Raw genomic sequence first — 23775 nt, 5'->3', positions numbered from 1 at the left:
GTCCATCACTAGGCCCCATTTCACCCAATGAGTCATATCAATGGTGCAATTAATGTGAGGAGAGCTCTGCAAGGGTTTCTTGTCCATTTCACTACGTCCATTCCTGTCTGAGTTGCCCAATTTGTACAGTTTTTATGATCTTTTTCCATAGCTATGTATGTTAAGCTCATTAAAGTGATACATTGAACACTGTTACAAAGTTTTAAGAAGTGCCCAGCAAATGGAAAATACCAATTCTACTATTTTAAAAATTCTATATAAAATGGTCATCAAACAATATGAATTAAGCAAAGAAAAAGTATATTACAAAGAGAAAAATATGCTACTTTGTGCTGCAAGTAAACAATAGGTACAAGTGTAAACTCTACAGAATTGTAACGCTTCATGTAACTCCTGGTGGGTAAGGTCACCAAATCAGAGTGTATTTATTTTCCTGCAGATGTAATCATTTCACTCCTCACCTTCTGCCCATCTCTGACATATGTAGATTTAGAACAGATCATTACAAAGCTGACATTGCAATATCTTAGCAAAAAATTAGCTATGAGACAAAAAAGCATTCATTTCTGTATTCTACCATTTCAGCACATTTTTTCTACTTTTTTTGTTGTGTATTTTGCATTCTAAAATAATTTTTGAGAGGTTTTTAATTTTTAACTTTTTGAACAGGGTAGAGCTTCAATGACAAGTTAAAAACAGTTGGAGAATCATCTAGAGCAAGCAACTCATTTAAGAGTAGTTTCTACAGGGCTTAGAGAAAAGCAGCATCTCTAGAGAAGGATCCAGAACTGCTAAGTTACACTGTGATAATGCCAGGAAATATTTATGAACATGCTCATCTTTTTCTTCTAAAATGGCTGACTCTGTGATCCATTGTTCTTTTTTAATCACTTTAAAATCAATAGTAAATTTCAACAATGCCACATCCTCTTGCAGATGATGAAATTACTTTCTTTTTTTACCTAACTCACTTAAATCACAGGCTTAGTCAGAACGCCTGTCTTCACATTTCTTCCTGGACAAAATGAGAGCACTATCATTCACAGTGTTATAGGGAGTTTAAGTACTATCACTTGCAATTCTGTGCTGAGCAGAGATGATACTCTTAATGGCCATGTGGTGAGCCATAGCAAACCACCTACAGCTTTGCACTGAGCTAAATTGACACTACTTATAGTGCCATGACTGCAACACTTCCTTTTCACAGTTGCACACCATATTAAGTGCAAACACAGGCCATGGTGCACTTACCACAGGGTCACATCCCAGTGGACATCAATGGTACAGGAACAGTTTGACCACTGAGCTCACTGTATTAGCTGTAGGGATGCTAAGATTAAAACATAAAAATGCTACACAACCTCCTCACTCCCCCAACACACAACCACAGAAAAATTTCAATCAAAACCAGCTCTGATAGAGTATTTAACAGAACACTAGAAAAAGCCTTTCTACTTGAATATCCAACATTAAGGTGGATAAATCCAAAGAAGTAAACTAAAACCACTGCTGAAATGCTCTCATAGCACACAACACACCTAGCCATATTGGATGAAAGCCAAAATTGCAGGATATGTTCTTCAGTATTATAACATTTTCACACTACTACACTTTATAGAGAAAAACCTCCCTATCAAAGCAGCCCACTGAGCAAAGCAAGCACCAGTCTCAGTGCTGTACAGAGTTTGATAAACTGCCTCCCACTGTTGTATCACAGAGCAGTGTATGCATATATCCTACTTTCTGACAGGAGAGAGATTTATTTTTCACACTTTTTTTTATTCAGTTTGTGGAAGAGATTTAGTTAAAGTACAGTTAAAAAATTGCTGTCACTGAACTGCTTGCACCAATTTAAACAAAGGCATTATAGAGTCAACAAGTGCATCTTTAAGTCTGGAACAATGAGAAGTTCCCTGTAGCTACCTACATTCATCAGCTCACATAGCTATGAAGAGTGTTTATTCATTATTAGATATGTGATCTCTCCACATCAGCGAGCTTGTCTTTCATGTACAGAAACTTACAGATTTTACTCTTATATAATTCAGTAATTTTTCCAAATAACAACGGAAATAACAAATAGTAATTTTTCTCAACACAGATTGATGATTACTTTTTCGGGGTGACTCCAAAAAGTAGCTGTGTTTTCAAGTGGTAAGAAAATTTTTTACATAACCAACTGATTAAAAAAAAATAGAAACAAAACCACATAAGTGAGGGTTTTTTTGCATATGAAGACATCAGGTATGATAGGGACAACAAATATTAACTTCATATTGGCTAAAATTCCTCTGAGTTTTACCTACTGCCATTACTCCAAGGGAAACATCTGAAAGAAAAAGGGAGCACCTACACCTAGGGAGCAAAGGAGAATATTTACAAGGAGGCAGGTTATTTTATGTGTTGCCTTCTGACACAGACAGTTATCATACATAGAGTAGCTGTAGACTTTAGCTGTGGGAAGAAAATCACATCATTGTTGAAAGTTTTTAACCTTAATAAGTGCGTGACTTTTCATTCAAATACAGCAATGAATGTATCTCCCTGGATAATTTCTGAAGGTGTTTTATACACATTCCTTCTTTTATTCTCTAAATTTATACAATCCATAGTAGCAATCAGTTTCTCTGATGTTATTTGCTACTTAAATATTTTGCGTTTGAAAGAGCATTTACAGGAGATTACATTTACCCCAAAAATGTGGTCTGTGGTTTGTCAGTTCAATCTTTTGTTGTCATGAAGTATATTTGACAATGCTAGGCAAAACCAGAAGAAACCACAATACACGCTTGGCAACACACCACTTGAAGAGTCCTGACTGAAACTTTTAACTAAAGAAAAGTAAACTCTAGAAATCTCAAGGACATAAAAAACTTTTGCAATAATATGTTTGCTACCTAATTCTGGATTTGAGCAGTAAGAAATAAATGCAGAAAATCTCCTGGTAGGTGTTTTTGGTTGTTCTTGCGTTTTTTCCCCTAACATCTTGACAGTGTGCTATTTTTCTCAGTTATTTACTGAAAAAAAATCAGATATTTAGGATTTTTCTTACTGCTGTGTTATATTTCTATAGTTAGGAGGCAACCTGCAAATTGGATTCTGTCTGAAAGTTTGAGCTTGGCATTCCTTAGGGTTAAAAGCACTAGGTACTATTTCTTGGAATAAAGCTGGAGATGAACCAACCATGTGTTTTATTCAATCTTATTCATGTGGTTGTAGGACAGTAAAGCAAGAAAAATTCCTGAACACATCTAGCCTGATAATTTAAAAGCATAGTGTAAAACTTCTGAGCATCTCTATAAAAGTGAGCAATAGAGAGCTTGCTATGCTCTCAATGAACATTCAGGGGGAATGTAGAAGGTACATGGGGGAAAACAGGGATTAATGCAACTCTAAATTATTTAGAAGGCAACCCTGTCTTTACTCTCTTTCAGCAAAGGCACATGCACACACTCGGACAAACTCACGTATTCACTTACATCCACCACAAAATTTCTATTAGAAACTTGATAAAGCATTTAATTTTTAAAGTTATTTGATTTTGCTTTCCAACTAGAAGCATAGTCATATCTGCCAGCTCTCCTAGTAGACCTCTTCAAATATTGGTTTAACCTCATTACTGGAAAACTAGTATCTCATTTCAAAGCTGAATTTGTCATAATTTCCATGGTTTCACTGTCATTTTATTGCACTCCTATTAGAAAAGGCCAGGTAAATGCTTAAGAAACCTTGTGCTAACTGCTAATGACTTTTTGAAATGAAACTAATAACTTATTATGTATTTGTGATATCATTACTGCTGCTTGGAAACTCCAAATTATTCTCTATTGTGAGCTGACTACTGTTGTACATGTCTGGCACTGGAAGTAAGGGAAAACAGACTCAGTTGCTTGTTAAGACTAAGTATTACTCTTTTTATTACTTCTGATCATGAGAAGCGGTCATCTAGAGGCACACTTAATGAAAATGATAATCACTTCATAGAATGAATTACTTTTGCTAGCAAACCAATTACAAATATTCCTACAAAAATCTTATCACTGTTGCAATTTGCAGTATAACAGCTGAATTCCCTGTAGTATGGATGAAAGTAGCAGAAATTCCTGGGTATGAGGACTTCTGGTGAAGTGCCACACACTGCAGTATTTGGAAAAGTAAGACAGAAAATATCTTGGAAAAGTCATAAGAACTATTTTCAACAACTTGTTAGCCAGCAGTAAGAAACCAGCTTTAAAAATTATACATAGAAAAATGTAAAAATAAAGAACAACCCAGACATGCATACAAGCAGAAGGATTTATTCTAAAAAATATTTTCTTAAATCCATACTCAGTGTCTTTATTCATGCCTACAACTTTTTCCACCATTGACTTTCCTGATTACTTAACATTAAACAACATCAGGATTTCGGGAGCAGTAAATATTTATTACCTTTCCATTCTTCTTTTGAATTAAAGTTATAGAATTTGCAATATTTAACAGATAAGTGCTTCACTCCCTGAGTCAACTAAGCACTGGATCCAGGAGAGAGGATGTGGACAGCAATCTGCCTTGGTTTTCAGTGCTGTGGCTGTTTTCTTGCCTTGCACCCTGTGCAAATGCAGTACTTCAGGATGAGCAGTAGAAAGTTTGTGTGTTATCTCATTTTTCAATTTTACAAAGAAGTCTGTGAACAGGAAAGACCCTAAGCACTAGCACTTGTCTAGAGCTCTGTCTCCAGGCTTTTTTGCTCAGCTATCAAAAGTAACAAAGTTGCACGGTATTTCTTTTACCGTCTGTGCAGGGCCAGGAGTTGAGGGCAGGATACTGTGCATAACTGTGTAGATTTATCAGTGACAAACACTGACCATTCATGTGCTCATCACTCATTTGGCAGAGAAACAGCATTTCACATTTTTGAAGCTGTCCACTGAATTGGGAAGGATTGTCTAAAAAATGGAAGAACAAAAAAGAGAAATAGTCCTGGCACTCAGAGTGGAATGAGTATTTATATGGTTTGGTTAATGAATTTGTGAACCTTAGGCTATGAATTTTAATCCTGGCCATGGCTGCTGTAATTCTGAAAGTTCCATACTGAGCAAGTTTGAGATGAGTTTTGGAAGCTGATAAGTACAAATGTTAAGAGATAATTCCTAAAAGCCTCCAAGTAGCCATATGGAGAGGGATGGGCAGGATAAAAGACAGGAAGCACCTCAGACCCATGCCAGCTGCAGGTCAAAACTATACAGCACACTTGTGTTTGTTTGTGCTTTCTTACTTAAGAGCATTTTTGTAAGTCTCCATTCATATCGTATTCTAGCAAACAGCTGTTCAGAAAAGGCCATGCTGGTTCTAGCTTTGAACACAATATTGTGGGATACAGAAAAAAACCCCTGGTATTTAGGCAGTCATTGCTAGGCACTAAGAATGTTTATGTGTAAAGGAATGAATGGTACATAGAGAGTTTTAAGGACAAATGTTAACATTTAACAGTGACCACTGGGTCTCAGAGGTACTGCCTCTATGCTGTGAAGTCTTGCAACTTTCATTATACCCCTAACTTTATCGATGCCATGAATTATACAGTCTTACAGAGAAAATGAGCCTCACTTTGACCCGATTAATATGCAGAAGGTAATACTAGAGAAGTAGATAAATGGGCAAGGGAACAAAAGGGCATATAGAATATGTGTTAAATCAAAATAGAATTAGAACTCTATGAATACTATTCCCTCTATTATTCAACCTTTAGCATATATTTGAACTTGAAACATCTTGTAACAGGCAGCAATAATTATTAAAAGGAATGACAGGAGTCCTGTTCTCAAGTTAGCTTTTCCAAGTGTCTTGCATCTGCCAATATAATTCACTATCTTAATTTCTATATAAATCATGAGATGATAATCTAATCTATTTTTTTTTCTGTTAAACAAATACTTCCCTTTCTGAAACATGAAGAGACATACCTATCTGTTTCATGACAAGGTCAGGGGGTGCTGTTTTAACTAAAAACTGTTGGTAATATACAATTCCAACTTCTCTGAGAAACCAGTGCAAGAAAACTTTAACCAGTCTTGACAAAGAAAAGGTTCTCTGCATAGCTGCTCCTAGTGTGAACCAGAAATACATAGCCTTTACTACACACATAAACCAGACTTTAAAATGATTATGGGGGAACCAGGACAATTAGACCCTGGGAATACACACCCAGACTAATTCTGACGAGCTTGGATTAAACTTAAACTGAGCATCTCTGTACTTTGTGTATTACTGTAATCAGATCAGATTTTAAAAGTTACTCTGAATTTTTCATATTTACAGTTTCACCCATGGTGATCTGTTTTCTAGCAGCCTGCTGTCTTTCTCTATAGGAAACCTTCATAGGAGGAAGAAACAGAAAAGAAAAAAATAAATCCCACCAAAATCCTCCAACAACCAAAATTTTTTTCCCAACTGTCAGTTCAATAGTAAGCCAGTTTCTGGTGAAAAATAACAGCTTAATTCTTCTTCAACTCCAGTTTAGCTTGAAGAGCAGTACTACACATAAGAATGAACATATCAATCTTGAGATCTTCTTTTCATCTGTTAATTATTAATATTTCATAAATGTGAAGTTTTTGACAATTTAAGTGCATAATTGTTAACTGTACTCCCTGACTACCTTTGCCTTAAATCAGTTTGAGAGACAAAGTTTCGTCCTCATTCTTATGTTCAGAAAATAATACATTTTTTCTCCATTCAAATATTATTTTCCATATAGCTTAGGCACACTTCCATACATCCACACTTCAGAACAACCCAAAATAACAGGGTCAGTCTTAAGACAAAAATGATATAAAAAGGGGATCAACAAAAATTAGAGAGGTCATCCCTTCTCTTGGATTCTTTCCCTCACCACTACAACATCAATACAATAGTGCAGTACTCTCTTCCAAACACTGCTTGCTACTAGATGATGATTTAATGGGTAAGTAAGTACTGAATTTTAACACTAAAAGAACAGAAAGAACAGAAATTGAATGAACTATCTTTGTGGAGCACCACCAATATCATTGTTTTGTTGTTAACTGCATTCAGGCATCAAACTTACTAGGCCAACTTGAATTGCATCAGCTGTAGGAATGAACCATTTGCAACTGTAAACGTTTTAATGAGTTCTGTAATATAAAAACATCTCCGAATGCAGGACGATGGAATCAAATATTATAGTTATGGAGACAGTAAATTTCTAATTATACTGATGATCTTATTAAAATAACTTCAACGCCAATTTTGTTATATTTGGTTTATTTCAGCTCTTATAGGATTAAATTTAACAATGAATAATTATTACTGCACATGAAGTATTTAAAACATTATCTCTGTGCATGTGAAAAATGTATGTGTTATCACATTATAGTCAACAACCTGTGAAGACAAACACTGCTGTTAAAAATTATTTCTTACAGAAGTTAAATCTCCTGCATTAATATGGAACAAACCTTTAAAAACCCTAAGGAATCACAAATCACAATGAAATTTTAAAAAGAATGCTTTAGAAACCATCAGATAGGAGTTAAAAATTAATAGATGAGAGAAATAGTCAGTTTTAAATATGGTGTTGAATGACTGGCAAGAGTTTTCAGGGTATAATGCTATTTACATAAAATTCTCCTGTAAATATTGACTTTCAGTTTAACTTCCTAAGTAGTTACACACTTTAATGTTGTATTAGAATTAGTCACTGCTAATGCTTTTAAGTCTTTGCAAGATGTTTTTTTTAATGTCCCTACCTAAACGATGCCTGTGGCAAACAGCTGAAGCTCATTTCTGTATATCCAATTTTAGGATACAGAATTGTCAGCATTTGAAATGCATCTCACAAATTTTGAAGCATATTAATGTGTTGTACAGAGTTAGGGGAAACCTATTTGGAGCAAACTCTACAGGTATTTTCTCTAGCAGCAGTTGAGAGTAAGGAGATGGCTATGTGAAATGAACTCCAGGCTCAGGTACATTAGTTTCACAGAAAAATACCTTCTGCCAGATGCTGACATTTATCTCAAAGATTTCAAGATAAAATAAATAACTCTTAAGAAGAAATGCTATATTTAAATTCCTGACATCCTTCTGAATTTTGCATCAAATTTCTTGCTATTTGTAGAAATTAAAAAAAAAATCCATTAAAAAATTAAATTACAATAATAGGTAGTGGTTGTAAGGTACTACTACTACTACTAGAATCACCAAAATAAAAATGTTTACAATACAAACTGAAATTTACAATGTGGATGACAATCCACCACAAAGAAAACAAAGATTTCCCTGCCTAAAATCAATGGACTTAGAAAACACACAATAATGAAGCTACATGAGGGAAAACAGATTAGATCAGGCTCTTTCATATACGCATCCAAAGTATGTACATTGACATCCATGGGCTCTTTCCATGATTAAATTCCTGTGTCAAATATCATTTTATTGTCACTAATCAGGAGTTTTATTATGACTTTTTAATTTCATCTTGTGATGACACAAATCCAATAAATTTTGCAAGAATTTGGCATAAGAGTAGCTTAGCAACTGTTGAGATGCAATAATCATATCCTGTAATACAAGCACAGCACTTATTAACATCTTAATCTCAGTCTTTACAGTTCCATCACTCAGTGTAGAGGCCCAGAGAAGGTGACTTTAGTTGCATTCCCACCCACCCTTAGGCTTCACTATGTTCTGAAAAATGTTCATTAGGCTTTGGCCTTGAAAAACTGCACCTGGACTTAGCCTTTCTCCAGCTTGTCAGAAACACTGTCTATTCCCAGGAAGTAGAAGACCACCAGTTTTTTTAAAGAGCAGCTTTTGAAACTTATTTTTCTTGCCTGAAAAACCAAAATGAAATAATATTTCTGTTGCTGAAGCTTCAAAGAAAGTTAGCAACTTGAATTGCACCTATGATAGAATATTACAATGACTAAAACCCACTCTCTTGTGGTCTTATAAACTGATTTAAAGTGAGACCCTTTTGAGCTCTCGGTTATGAGGGGTTTATGAGTACTTAAGCCCACTACCTAATGACCTCATAAACAGTGGTCCAAAGTGAGATTTTTTTAGCTCTCAATTTCCGGAGCAAAGGTGGCTAATGCGTCTCAAACACCAACAAGGTTGTGAAGCCAATCAAGAACTTTTACTAATAACAGACATGATATTTTTATAAAAACAAGGGCTATTGGTACTGTCAGGCTCTGAGAAAGAACAAGTTTTGACTGGAGAAGAGGGGCCAGGTGGAGACAGGGCAGCACTTTTCTGTGAGAAAGAACCACAATGCAGTACAGCTGAGCACAGGAATGAATGGCAGAAAGTGGTCATGGACCATAAGGTGAGATTGGGACCACCAAAACTTTGGAAGTCCTCAGACGCATTTCTAGAAAGGCCTGAAAGTATGGACTGTGCATGATAAGTAACTAGCAGAGAAAGTGAGAAACTTGTCTTCAGAGTAAAGAAGAATCTCCACAAAAAGGTGCACAGCCCCAAGCCCAGGCATTGCCTCTTGGACCCTGGACATCTCCTCAGCCACAGTGACGCAGTTGGATTGCTGCTTATCACCTGCCTTGACATTGAAATCAGGATGGGAATCCCCTCAGGTGGGTTGGCACCAAGACCAGGATAGGCATCCCCATCATCTGTGTTGACGCTGAAGTGGGAGGTGGTGTACCCTCTTTTCCTTTTCTTTTACTTCTTTCTCATCCTTCCTTTTTCTCTTTTCCTTTCTTTAATTAATGTCTCTCTTTTTAATGAACCTCTTTAATTTCTGTCTTCCTTTCCATCCTTCCCCTTGATCCAAGATCCACTGCCATGTGCTTAATCTCTGTTTTCCCTTTACCCTGTACTTTTATCTGAACCTCACTGCTATGTGCCTACACAGCAGGTCAGGGACTAACAAACCAATTTTCATGCCAAATGCATAATTTACCAATAATACTCTATGCTTCTTTGCAGACTCTCTGACTTTTGTCATTTTTTTCAACCAAGGAGCATTTTTGAATATTAAGTGCTTCCTTCCCTTAAAGGTGGGTTCAGCACACTCAGGCAAAAAGTTTTCATGATGACACTGATCTTCTCCAGCATGCTTTTACATCTTCCTATTTTTGTTTTCAGTTAAGAGCCTTAAAATGAAAAGCAAAGTTTTCTTGGTTTTGTTTTGCTTTACCTGAAAGACAGCCAGTGAGTGACAGAAACAGCAAAAGTTTCCATGACAACCACATCCTTGGTCACAAAGGTCTTTCCGTCCCTCTTTGTGCAGTTGTTAGCAACGTTGATGTTTCTTAATTAAAGCTTAGCCTAGTGGGACAAAGACAGATCTCTGTTAGGAAAATTGAAAATATCTCTCAATAATATGACAAACAATTCAAGACACAAAGCTGCTCCTAATGCAATTAAAAGTCTAGTTCCAAAAGTCTCTGTATATGCAGGAACAGGTATCAGAGGCATCTTCCTCCAGTAGTTAACACTGTTAATAGCTCAAATGTCTGTTGCAGTGCTCTGCATATATGTATATATATTTATATGAATATCACCTTAACACTGCATGTTTCTTGCAGCTTTCAATTTCCAGAAAGCCAAGATTAGAAGATAGTACACATATCTTTCACAGCAAATGTATTCAAAGCACATAACCTGACGTGTTCTTGCTTTCCTGAAATATGTTTATTTTTGGTGTAAAGTGTTTCAAAAAGCTCATGTGGAAGTGTGGGTTAGATGAGTGGAGAGTGAGGTGGATTGAGACTTGGCTGGAGGGTAGAGATCAGAGTGTTGTGACCAGTGGTGCAGAGTCTATTTAGAGCCTGCAGCTCGCAGTGTGTTCCCCAGGGATCAGCACAGAGTCCAGTCGTGTTCAACTTATTAGTCAATGACTCTGGCTGAATGTAACCCTCAAGTAGTTTGCTGATGATACAGAACTGAGAGGGTGGCTGATACCCCAAAGGTCTGTACAGCCCTCCAGAAGGGCCTCAACAGGCTGCAGAAATGGGTATAGAGGATCTGTCTGAAAGTTAAATGCAGGGTCTTGCACTTGAGGAGGAATAACCCCAGTACAGGCTGGGATCTGACCTGCTGGAAAGCAGCTCTGCAGAGAAGGACCTGGTGGTCCTGATGGACAAGAAGCTGTTCATGAGCCAACAGTGTGTCCTTGTGTCCAAGAAGGCCAGGGGACCCTGGGGTGCACTAAGAAGAGCAGTGCCAGCAGGTCAGGGGAGGTGATCCTGCTCCTCTGCTCAGCCCTGGTGAGGCACATCTGGAGGGCTGAGTCCAGTTCTTGATCCTTAGTACAAGAAAGACAAACAAGTGCCGAAGAGGGTTCAGCTGCAGGCAGTGAAGATGATGAGGAGACTGAAGCATCTCTCTTGTAAGGGAAAGTTGAGAGAGGTGGCAGAGCACTGGAACAGGCTTCTCAGAAAAGCTATAGAGTTTGCTTTTCTGGAGATATTCAAGACCCTTCTGGACACTATCCTGTGCAACCTATTCCAGGTGAATCTGCTGTGTAAGAAGCTTTGAAGTAGACACATGCATATTTACCTTTCAACTCCAGACATTATGTGATTCTTTTCCTTTCTAATATGTAATATGTTGGTTTATTTAGTATAAACAATTTTTTAAATGCTTTTAGGAAAATCCAGGTGTTTTTACTACTTGCAAACTAGATTAAAATAGATTTTATTTTCTTCAACTTTACTCAGGGTGTGAACAATCTACCAATACATTCAAAACAGTCAACACTTTTACAGAATATATTATTCATACTCATCTCCTATTATTCTCCAGATTTGTGTTTCCTCTCTGTTCCATGGAATGAACATAAATTTTGGCACACTTCGTCTTTGATCACTGTCTTCTTAGCTATCACTTTAACAATGTCAGCAACTTTACCATATTGAAACTCAAGAGACTTTGCATTCAAATGTCTGAAAAGTCAGTCCAAAATATGAGAAGATTCAGCTAGGCTTGTATGGACATACGTGTACTTCTGGTCTTTGACTTGAAAAGCATCAAGTTGCAAACATAAATTTAATTTCCTGCATTTAATTAGCCATATATATTCAGAAGGATTTTGAGATCCTCTTACTGGAGCTCAAGGAATCTTCAGTTAGTAGAGGCTGTGATTTACAACTACAAGAGCAATGACATGTGACATAATTATGAGACAAAGGAGAATTTCCTTTGTTTCTCTATCAAACCCCTTTTGAGGATAATTTGACCCCATCAGATAATATCCAGCTTAGTTACATGCCATATTTGCTGCTTTGGAGGTCCTATTTTCTTTGTTAGAACCCTCACAGTAAGAGAACAGAGGCAAAGCTCTACACACTTGCCAAAAGTAAAAATATAAATCATAATGTAAGAGTAGTTGCTGCTGGATATTTCTATTTCAACTGCTTTCTAAGCATCTCTAGTTGTAACCAGTTTTGACAGACTTTCCATCATATATAGAGAGACACACTGTGTGAGCACAAGATGACATCTCTTTATGTTGCTGGTATTTACTCCAGCAACAATATAAAGGTGTGACTTGTCAGCTTTCATTTAAACAGCACAGCAGATATGCTTTTCAACACAGATAAAAAATCGCATTTAGGATTTGTACTTTCGGGTAACTCCAACCAGGGAAACTTAATATTGGATGTACACATAGGTATGAGAAACCCTGAAAGAGAATTCAGCAATTTGGTAGACAAGTGATTTTCCACATAGAGCTTGTAACTCATATAAACCTCTACAGGAAACCTCCTCAATTAATTATTAATGTCTTCCGCCTTTGTTTTTCACATCACTGATAATCTGCTTTTTAGTTTGTGCTCCTTTGGTTAGTGAATTATCTCATTCAGCATTCTTTGCCGGCCAGGCCTTTGGGAAATAAGTATTTTCATTAAAATTTAAATTTTTCCCTTATGGCCATATCTCTTAAAGAGAGTAGAGCAGAGATTTCTCCCCCTGCCCCCAACTTTATTACCTTTTCTTTTTCCTCTTTTGCTCACATCTTTTCAGCTACTTTTATACCATTGCAACACAGAAATTATTTTCACTTGGTGCTTTTTTCTCTCGCACCAAGAGGGAAAAAGGTACCAAATTTTCCAGTATTATAGTGTGAGATGGTTGCTGTTTTTATTACTAGGTATTACTGTGCCTATTGGATTGCACTCTTAAAATAATAATAATAAAGGTTGTGATTGGTACAACAGAAGAATAACTGGAGCTAAACAGTGGGAACATCAAAATAAAAGATGGACATATATATACCTTTCTCTTTCCATTCTTTAAACATGATGATTTTAAACTCTCTCGGAATTCTTGAAACATGATTATTTCAAACTTTCTGTGAAAAATATTTTTTCTTTTTTATGAATATGTCATTGAAGAAAACAGAGTTATCACAAGTTGTGTCTGGTAAGAAGCCCATAGCTAAATAGCTGTAATAATAACTTATATGTGACAATCTTATGTAACTATCAATGTAAAACCTACTTCAGACCTGTTACACAGGAATATGAAAATGTTAAACTAGATCACTGTGGCGGGGAGATGAACTAGTTTAAGTCATGGATGTTGGACACTGGCCTTCCAATTTTGGTATTTGCTGTATAAATACGTTGTCTGATCTCAGTAGAAGAATTGCCAGGAAAACAAGCAAGGACAAAATATGTCACTATAGCTCTTTAAAAATCTACTTAGAAATACTGATTATTGCCATAATGAAAGGATTTTGCCTCTCTACTTATTTTTTCTGTATTTCTTGTTTCTTCAAGGATAATTGGCTAAAAATTTACTGGGCATATGGATAAATGAAATGCATAGCAACATAGTAGGGTTATTGAACATCTAAGGTTTGGGAAGTACCCTTCATGCAGACATGACAAAGACATTGATACTGGACATGCAGGGCTGCCACGGGGCACGTGGGACACTGACAAAAGTGCTTTGTAGGAAATAACATGGGCAAGAGGATGAAAATGCTGTATTTAATAAATACAGGCAGATAGCCTAATTTCTGTTCTAGATTTAATGAAGGGATGTACTCCTGGCTTTATTACTACTGGTTGTCATCTATCTTTGCAACGACTAAGCTCTCACTTTTAGACACACATGTGATTGAAGAATTCCTTTATGCTTACAGCAAAAAGATCAAAGCTGAACTAAATCCATTAAGAGGAGTATCTTCTTTCTCACTAAAGGAAAAAAACAAAACAAAAGAAAACAAAACAAACAAACAAACAAAATCAAAAAAACCCAACATACAAAAAACCCAGAAAGGGTATTATTGCTAAAAAAACCCTAATGAATATCTCTTAAAATTTATAAGAAAAACTTCTACTTAAAACTGGCTTATTCTAAAAGTATTTCAAGGGCATATATACTGGCAGTATTCAGTTGTTCTTGGTTTGAAAATTTTGCTAATTTTCTCTTTTGTTTTGTTTTTTTTCCCCCACCTGATACTATCCCAGAATGAGGAAAACTTTAAAAAAAATAAAATTAAATTTTAATCTTATGACTGCAAACCAGAATATATAGTAAGTTATGCAAAAGAACACAGCTGAAGCTGATGCTTAAAAGGACTTTAAAGTTATTTCAGCTGAACAGTGTCTGCTTCTTTCCCTCAATTATAAATTAGGACCTCACAAAAATACAATTGGCTTGTTTGGAATAGTTTCTTGGCTTCATTCTTCAAGAAAAGAAAATTAACTCACCAGAATATACTATTTTTTACAGATGTCTTTTGCGTAATAACATGAGTGTCAAAGCTCTACAGTCATGTTTTTAATTTAAAAATGAACTGTCTTTAAATCAATTCAATTTCTTGATTTTTTTTTTTAAATTCTGTCCTGTTTTTATTCTGGTTTCTTTACAATACATGCAGTTTCAGTAAGGTTTTTTTGGTTTTTTGTTTGTTTGTTTGTTTGTTTTTGTTTTTGTTTTTTCTCTTAATTCAAAGGACATGAATTTCCCTGAAGGAAATGTGTATAAAATGGTGACCTAAGATACAGATGTATATAAAGTGCAGCAAGTAATTTATCTAACTTCTTTTCCAGCACAAAAATGAGAAAATGCAGTTCTCAATTTCCACATGGTACTGCCCCTGATTCTTTGTTTTCCCCAGGATTTCTGCCGAATTACTTTTGCAATTTCTTTTAATTCTGTGTGCTAATTGTAGAAAACTTAATAAAGCCCTCCCCATTCAGTGTATTTTAATGAATTGCTTTGGCTGGTAGTTACAGGGTGGATACTTTCTCATGATTCTGATTCCTAGCAGAATTTTTGAATACTGAGAGCATGAGTACTAATTCAGGGTTTTCAACCCTAATGTGCAAGACGTTTGAACCAGACCAAGAAAAATTGTGCTCTTTCTAAAGGTAACAATAGCATCTACTATCATTAATGTTTGTTTGCTGGCACTTATAATAAATTCAAATGCAACTGCAAGGATCTGCTCTTTTTTAAATTAAAATTCTTATAAAACAAAGCCTTTAGCATAGATACTGTGACACTGATATCAAAGTGCTTTCTTCCATAATCACTACCTAATTTCCCTTTTTTCATCATATGCATACTTATCCATTTATGTGTAGCAACATGAAAGAGACGATTGCTAAAATCCACATCCCCTCTCAAAGCAGTGAAGCAAACCCTTGTGTCTACAGTGACTGTACTGTTCAGAGGAAAGGTTGTGACTTGTCACAAAAAATAAAAGTTTTCTCTGTATTTTTTTTCCTATATCAATGTATATTAGAGGAAAATAATTTATATAATTTTCCTTTTCTTTTCAAAAAAGGAACATGATCACAGGTAATGAAGAAACACCAATGATAAGCAATTCTGATGTTCTGGATAAACTTGGAAAAGCAGGAACTGAAAAGAATTAGAAATTGAGCCATTCCCACCCATATATCCAAATAGAAAAAGAATAGCGTATGTTGTGACAAATATACTTGGATTGTTTTAGACATTATTATTAGGAAATACTTTCTCTCACATTTATTAAAGGGAGGATGTGGGCGTAAGGTGCAATGAAACTGCAAATAATATGCCTTGCTTAAGGAGGCAAACTGAAATCAATAAATGCAACAAGCTAAGCATCACTAACTGGCCTTTCTATAAAAGGTTTTTTATAGTCTTGGAAGAAGACAGGGGTCTACCTGAAGATACAGTTTAATGTACTTCTACACTTGAAAGCCTTCTGAGCTACTTCTGAACTTCTACTTCCCCGCACAACCTCCAGTGCAATCAGGGCTTGGAAGATATGAATGGAATTCTTGCAGACAGCAGTACATCATATCTTCCTTGCTCCCATGAGTATCAGGACCCTAATGCTCAGTCCACAGAGAATTAGAGGCCTTGGAAAACCAAAGGCTCAGATATGAACAGAGCTCATAATGAACAGAGGAAGTATCTTGGCTGGAAATTTTTGAAAAGAGCTTGTCTGTAAAGATCTCCCTAATGAATACTTACTTATACAGTTAACTATTAAGCCACAATTATTACAGACAGTGGTTATACAGAATATAAATAGCCTTGACTGGGCTCATGGCCCTGCTTGATTGCAATAAAGTTTTTATTTGTTCAGTGCAAATTCTTTTTGACAATACTATTTTTAAATTGGCTTAAATTTACTAAAATTATATTAGGTTAATATTTGATAAAATTCATACCATAGACACTTATACAATGAAATGTCAGTGAAATTTGTTACAGGACAAATGAAAGAGAAATGATATTAAGCTAATATAAACAGCAAAGCATCTTGTAGGATTTGTAGTAACTGTTCAAACTATTCTAAAGAAAATTTAATACAAATCAAGATTGAGCAGTTAAATAAATCAATTTCAGAGTGGTTTATGAACACTCAATTTGCTGCTAATAATATTAAAAGTTTATTCTGCAGTGGAACCTTTCCTTGTCAAGTTTCTTTGTAAGCAACCAGGACTTTCAACATCTAAATTAATTTTTAATGAGCTTGTTTGTTTGTTTGTTTTTCTTTGGTGGTTTGTTGTTGTTTTATTCATACTAATAATGTTTTCAAAGACAACAGTCCGGGTCTAGGAGGAAGCAGAGAAAGCTACTCTACAAAAGAATCAAACTAACTCTTTCTGAAATAATGATCAATCACAATTTCTATACTGGTGAATGAACATCTGAACTACTGCTCTAAAAAAGCAAATCAAAATATTTGATTGTTAATGTTGAATAAGTATCTCAAAATGCCTATTAGTCCAAGTGATTCTGAATTATTCAGATGAATCAAACCTGTTTGGAAAGCTGTGCACAATACCCATACAATAAAAAGTTAATATGATATTAATATTGTATTAAATATTGATTATTTTTATAGTATTTGAATATATTTGCACATACATATTTAAAATATAAGGTTTGTTATATATAAGGTGCAGAATGTCTCCCTTTCCAAAGCTTCAACCAGTTAACGGAATTTGCATTGTGTTAAATGTTACTTTTTTTAACCAAATCAACCATTAATATGTCTAGAGGAGATTTACAAAATCACTTGACCAAAAAGGCTGGTTTATGCTAAATTATTTGAGGGACAATGTTATTTGCTATAGCAACTAGATCCTCTTTAACATTCTTACTGCAAATCAGACATAAATGTCTTTATGTGCTCAGGCAAAGATGGTAGAGCCCTCAGCTTCACTAGACCAACAATACTGAGGTTCTCTATTTGACTACATTCATTTGAAGAAAGCTGGAAAAAGCTAGAGTACTGCTCAGGCGGTCAAAAGACTTAGGATATACCCTGAGGCACTGGTGCTGAGAAATGTTACAACCATGAACTCCTGTCTACTTGCAGGCTTTGAGGCAGCTTCAACATGCTGCTCCCAGTACAAGGCATGGTTTTGCTCTCAAGTGAATAAAATACCAGCTGGAAGAGGCCTTCTGGGAAGGAATGAGGTGGAATTAGCTCTTTGGGGGATTTTTCCAGCTCTTTGCCAATCAGATTGACTGTTTCTAAACCTCAGCTCAGATTTCAGAGAACAAGCAGCTGCTGGGAATGAAGCAGTTTAAAAAGCCTTGCTCTCTCACTTAAGATTGTCAATGCAACATGGATTCACTCAGCAGCGTGATTTTGAAATTCATAAAAACCTGGGCTGGAAATAACAAAGATTTTGTCACAAGTACCACAATTAAGCTGTTTGGATTTTTAAATGAACCTTATGATCTGTAATTTCTCAAAGTCTCAAAAGCTGTTGTTACACACTTTTCAGTTTTTGTGTTGTTTTTTTTTTTGTTTGTTTGTTTGGTTGGTTTTTTTTAGTTCTGCAAATATTAGTCATATCTAATAGGAAGAAAGAATAAAGAAAATTATGTATAATTCAACACTTTGGAAATGAAGTATATAAGATCTCTCGTTAGTAAATGAAGAGGAATAGAAAACCTGAAAGAAAATTAATTCAAAAGGTTTTGACAGGTATTTTGAAGTGAGATGAATAACCTCATTCCTTTTGCTAACTGTGATGGAAACCTGATTGCAGCAGAAACCTCGACAGCTATCCTAAGTTATTCAATTAACTTTCAGATGGCTAAAGCTGAGTGATAATAGTCTTCAATTGTTTTTTTTCAAGGCTGTATGGAAGTTTCAGCTGCATGTGAAAAACTCTGGTCATTTAGATCCCAATATCGGTTGAATTACAATAAAATCACCCTTCATCTGTGATAGTCCCTTCTTGCTATTTTGCTTTAATTATTCAGGAGATATATTTAAACACTTAAGTATAACAGATGCCTAAGAGAAATTGGGAAGCTCAGGGAGAAACTATAGAATTGTAGGTCATGTTAGCAACCTGCTCTTAATCTACACTCTTTGTATTAGACTTATTTGCAATGAAAAGCTGGAAGGAAAAAGGCATATTCTTACTCTACTTTTTTCAGACCCACTTGTTTATTTCCAAATTCCTCTGGGAGATCATAATATGTGCCAGAGTAATCACATGTGGAAATAGTCTTTTCTCTTCCAAGCAAGGGATTAAAGACAATGAGAGGACCAGCAAGATGCTGCTATTGTTTTGTCTCTCAGCTGCACTTGGTAAAACCAACTTTGCTATATAAAGAGCAGCTCATCTTGACCTCTCTTCTGCAGCAGCCAACTACTGCCAAGAGGGAAGATGACTGCAGTGAAACAAATATCCTTAAGTGCCACTGCATCTAGTACATCACCCAGCATAAATAGGCCTAGCTTAAATCTTCCACTTAATGTAGGCTGCCAGACTACAGATATTATGCATTTTAATAGCACATACCAGGATCTTTACTCATTTCTCTACAAGAATAAGCTCCTGAAGATTGTGTGTACTGTTCTGAAGTAGTGGTCACAATCTCTCCATGGACCAGTAAGTTCAACTCACCTCTGTGCTCTCTTCCAGACAAGTGAGCTGTGGCATAACAGTATATTGTGCACCAGGGCATTTAATACTATGCATGTAAAGGATCAGTAAATTTTCTGTACCTTAGATGTGAGATCCTATGTGCTTTATAAGGAAGGTGCCAGGCAGGGTCCCATAGGTGTGTTTACGAGAAGTAGGATCCTTCAATGCTCTGCTTACCTCCTACCTTTAGGCTTTATGTGAATCTGTCAGGCTGTAAGAAGGACACTCATCTGAATGGATGTAGGCTTCATGTGCTGAGTGCAAGGGGTTGTTTCATGTGTAGAGTGAGTGGGAGACACAGAGAGATTTGTGTGCAAAATGAGGGTGTGTGAGCAAACTGTCAGTGCATGTGTGGTACAAGCCTGCCTCAGTGACAATCCACAAATTAGAAAAATGACAGCTCCATTGAAAAAACTTATCTTGACATGTTTCGTGAGTTCTGAGTTATTACCTGTGTAGTCACTGTTGCAGATTTCACACTAGTTTAGCCCCTAAGTTCAGGTAACAGGACCATTTTTAGTCAACTATTTTATTTTATTGTGATATAAAATAATATAGCTGAAAAGTTCCATCTAATCACAGAACCATTTAAGATGGAAATCATTTTGGTTCCCAGAGAAGTTGTGGTTGCCCTATCCCTGTTCAAGGCCAGGTTAGTTGTGGCTGTGAGCAACCTGGTCAAGTGAAAGGTTCATGGTAGGAGGGTTGGAAATCTTTAAGGTCCCTTCCAACCCAAACCTTTCTATGACTCTATGATTCCAAGAAAAGGCCTTCAAGTTCATTGAATCCAACCATAAACATAACACTGCCACTACATCTTCAATTCAAGGCAGGCTAGACATTTCCTAAGCTTAGGAGACAGAAGTCACTTTAGACACTTTCGGAAACAAATCTTAACACCAAGTGTATTTTATAAACACTGAATGTGTTTCTTTAAATTATAAACCCGATTCAATATATTCAGATAAAAATAAACAAAACTTCTATTTGTTTCACCTAAACTGTTGCAATAAGCTGTCTCATTACAATTAATAGTTGCAACATTTCACAACAGCAGAAGGTTTAATATACAATAAAAATACATTATCTTTGGAACTTAGATGTTAGAGGAACAGATGCAGAAAGATGCAGAATTTGAACATGCATATGTAAAAACAAAATTAATTAGGAGAAGACACCTAAAACACTCAGTTGTTTTTCTGCAATGATTGTGGTGATTTGAATGTAAATAATTTTGTTCTTAGCTATTTTCTACTTATTTTCTACTTAGTGCAATGCATTTTTTGGCATACTGGCATACTGAAGAATATTAACGATGCAACAAATTTATTGGTACTACAGAGATGTATCTGTTTTTTTCATAAGTATATTTAATTGCACCATTCTAAAGTCTCTAATTACAACCAGTACTAAAAGTGTCTAGATGCTTAAGGATGCATTTTTATATTTAAACATACTTCATTATTATTACTTATATGGCAGATTGTTCACTAAGATATAATGATAGGATATTAAAGTGGATTAGAATTCTCATTATTAGTACACAAGCTTGTCTGAATAGAAAGCAAAAAAAAAAGTGTTCTAAGTAGAATAAGCACCTCTTCATTTTCTTTCACAAATCTCATTTTATTAAGAACTAAATGTCAGAGACATAAAGACATAACTGCTGGCATGATCCCATCAGGGAGGTTTCTATCTGTTATCACATGGTATTCAACATTATTTTTTCACAGATTTTAAGTAAAGCCAGCAAAATTTACTAAGGGCTCAAATTTAACCCAAATATATTTTTGCCTATCTAGAGGTGGATTGTTTATTTTAAGAATTAAGATATGACTGCAGTCAAATAACATTTCTTCTTGTATTTTAAGTCAGCATTAGGGCAGACACCAATTATGAAATTGTGCTGTCAGGTTATCCCTCTAAGGGCAGTCACACACTTCATGTTTTCAGTGGCAAATTGAATTTGACATTTAATTTGAAGCCCAGGACACCATAATGTAAAACCTTCTGCAGTATTAGTGATAAAGCATGAGGGCGTACATCCTGTCTGGTGCTTTTAAATAGCCCTCTCCATGTAACTATTGCCTTCATTATTTTCCATGGAGATTATTTGCCTGATGCTTAAAGGAAAATCCCAGTAAATATTTAGAATCGCAGTAGCTCACAACTAGAGCATTTAATGTTTCTTCATAGATTCAAATAAGTGATCTAATATAGCATCTACCCATACATCCTGTTCAGACACCTTGTAATTTCTGAGTTTAGAAACAATTAGAGGAAACCTTAGCATAGCTCTTTGTAGCTGGTGGTGCCAAAACTTTCATTTCATTTGTCTGTTCTTCAGAAGATAATTTAATTTAACACTGCAAGAAAGTGTGCTAATAGTGGTTGCAAAGCCCTTTATTGGTGGAAGATTAATTTCTTGCAGAGATTTCGTTGGTAAGTTGGCAGCCCTTCCTCTAATACATTTTAGAGTATTGAAACGCAATATTTTCAGGAAGCAGCCAGATTTTTTCCTTCCTTGACAGAACAGACAGCGTTAGGATCAAAAATTAAGAATGTCATAATCTGAAAGTCCAAAGGCTGATTTGGTGCACATGCAAATGCATTTCTGGGTTAACCATTACCTTAGAGGTTACAGTTGCATATTAAAAAAACCTCTCAGAACAATAAACAAACAAACAATCACAACAAAAACAAACACATCCAAGTTCAAAAACAAACAAATACCAAAGCAAACCAAAACACCTTAGGAAAGTTCCTTTTCCCTCTAAGCTTTCATATTGCAACAGCCATGAATTAAGCTGTGAAATAAATACCAGTTCAGAATCAGGCCCAGAGTCTCCAGCCATAGAGTACGATGTAACAAATATAAGATCTCTGTGCTATTCAATATTAGTACACAAATATAATCCAGCCCAAATAGGATCACATTTCTGGTTAATTCCCCTGCCCACACAACACATTCAACACAATGTTAGTTTTACATAAATTGGCACTATCTGATCTGCATTAAAATCAGCAATGATCCAGTTAATTCCCACTTTTTTCCCTACCATTCCTACCATTTCTACATTCTGTGTCATTTGGATGAAATGTTTTAGTATAATTTTTTATTGTTAGTATGCTAAAGTGGAATTTACTGCCATGAAGATGAACTGCTCTAGCACTCCTTAGAGAGTACCAATATTTCCCTAATTATTTCAAGAAATGGTCACAGTTCTGTCTGGAGATGTGGAAGCTTATGTCCTGAGGTTGTTTTTTATTATTATTATTATTTGGGTTTTATTTCTGAAATGATTTCTTAAAAGCTTTTCTGGGGAGCTCCTTAATTAAAAGAACTCACGAGACTCTCACTGGTTTCCAGAGAGCATTGTCATTGTGTTCACAGCACTTATTTCCATTGATCTCAAGTCTTTTTCATTCTATAAGAACATGTCTTGCAAAAAACTTGTCCTTTTTTTTTTTTTTTTAGCAAGTGAGCTCCAATTGCTGGACCAGCAATTGTAGGGTGTAGGTTGTGTTCACTGACAGAAAAAAATTTAATTTTTTTTCTTTATTCCCATTTATGAAGGAAGAGAATTTAGAATTTACAAGCAAGAACACAAACAATGCACAGCTTAAAGTTTGCAGTGTGCCACTTTCCTTGCTGTAGAATATTCATCACTTTGGTCAATTCATATTGTCTACGAAACACAATCTAGGAACATCAATTCAGCAGAATGCAATGATATAGTGAAGAAACTTTAGCACCTTGTGCTGTTAGTGTGCTGAAATTCTGCCTGTGCATCATGCAAAAATACAAGCCTGAGGCTAGTGGTACATGCTGGACAAGTGCTGACAAATCCTAATAATTACCCAGAGAAGGCTCTGTCGGGACAGAGTTTTCAGTCACTTGTTTGACAGGGAGTGAAGTGTCAGGTCCATCACTGCACCTACTTAAGATGATTTTTTTTGTGCTCCTGGAAGATATGTGGAATGATGCCTGCCTTTATTAAAAGTTCAGCCATCCCCTTCCGAGAGACAGGAACCCCTTGGCACAGTCCTGATTAGTGCTTATAAGGGAACCAAGGTGGATTTGAGATAGGATATTTATGTATGCTTCTCTTCCCTCCCTGATAATTAGCTGGAATCAGAAGTGTTTTACAATTCAACTTCTAACATCTGCTGCCAAAAAAGAATAGCAGGATGGCTAATTGATAGATTTCCACTTATATCTGAAAATGAATGCTGTCTCAGGATGTCTTGTCACATTCCTGCTCTTCCCTACAGGTTTCACGTACAACAGCAAAGAAGATTCCAAAAGGACACAGGCTTAGTAAAATAAGCTCTCAAAATTAGTCTGATAATGCCTTTTGCTGAATGTGATATTATACTTTCTATTCTTCCT

At 35.8% G+C, this 23775-nt stretch overlaps 1 protein-coding gene across 2 annotated transcripts in view; it reads right to left on the bottom strand.

Moving 5' to 3' along the window:
• Positions 1 to 23775, bottom strand: part of CNTN5 (contactin 5) — a 598136-nt gene that overhangs the window by 299593 nt on the left and 274768 nt on the right. For both annotated transcript variants that reach the window (XM_066175731.1, XM_066175732.1), the window contains one exon: positions 10166 to 10296. In XM_066175731.1, the coding sequence (XP_066031828.1) occupies positions 10166 to 10220 (55 nt within the window). In that variant the 5' untranslated portion in view covers positions 10221 to 10296. The remainder of the gene's footprint in view (positions 1 to 10165; positions 10297 to 23775) is intronic.

This window comes from Chamaea fasciata, unplaced genomic scaffold, assembly GCF_029207755.1.
Source record: "Chamaea fasciata isolate MVZ Bird 193981 ecotype frontalis unplaced genomic scaffold, bChaFas1.0.hap1 SCAF_2, whole genome shotgun sequence".
NCBI lineage: Eukaryota > Metazoa > Chordata > Aves > Passeriformes > Sylviidae > Chamaea > Chamaea fasciata.
This window is presented reverse-complemented; position numbering and strand designations above follow the sequence as displayed.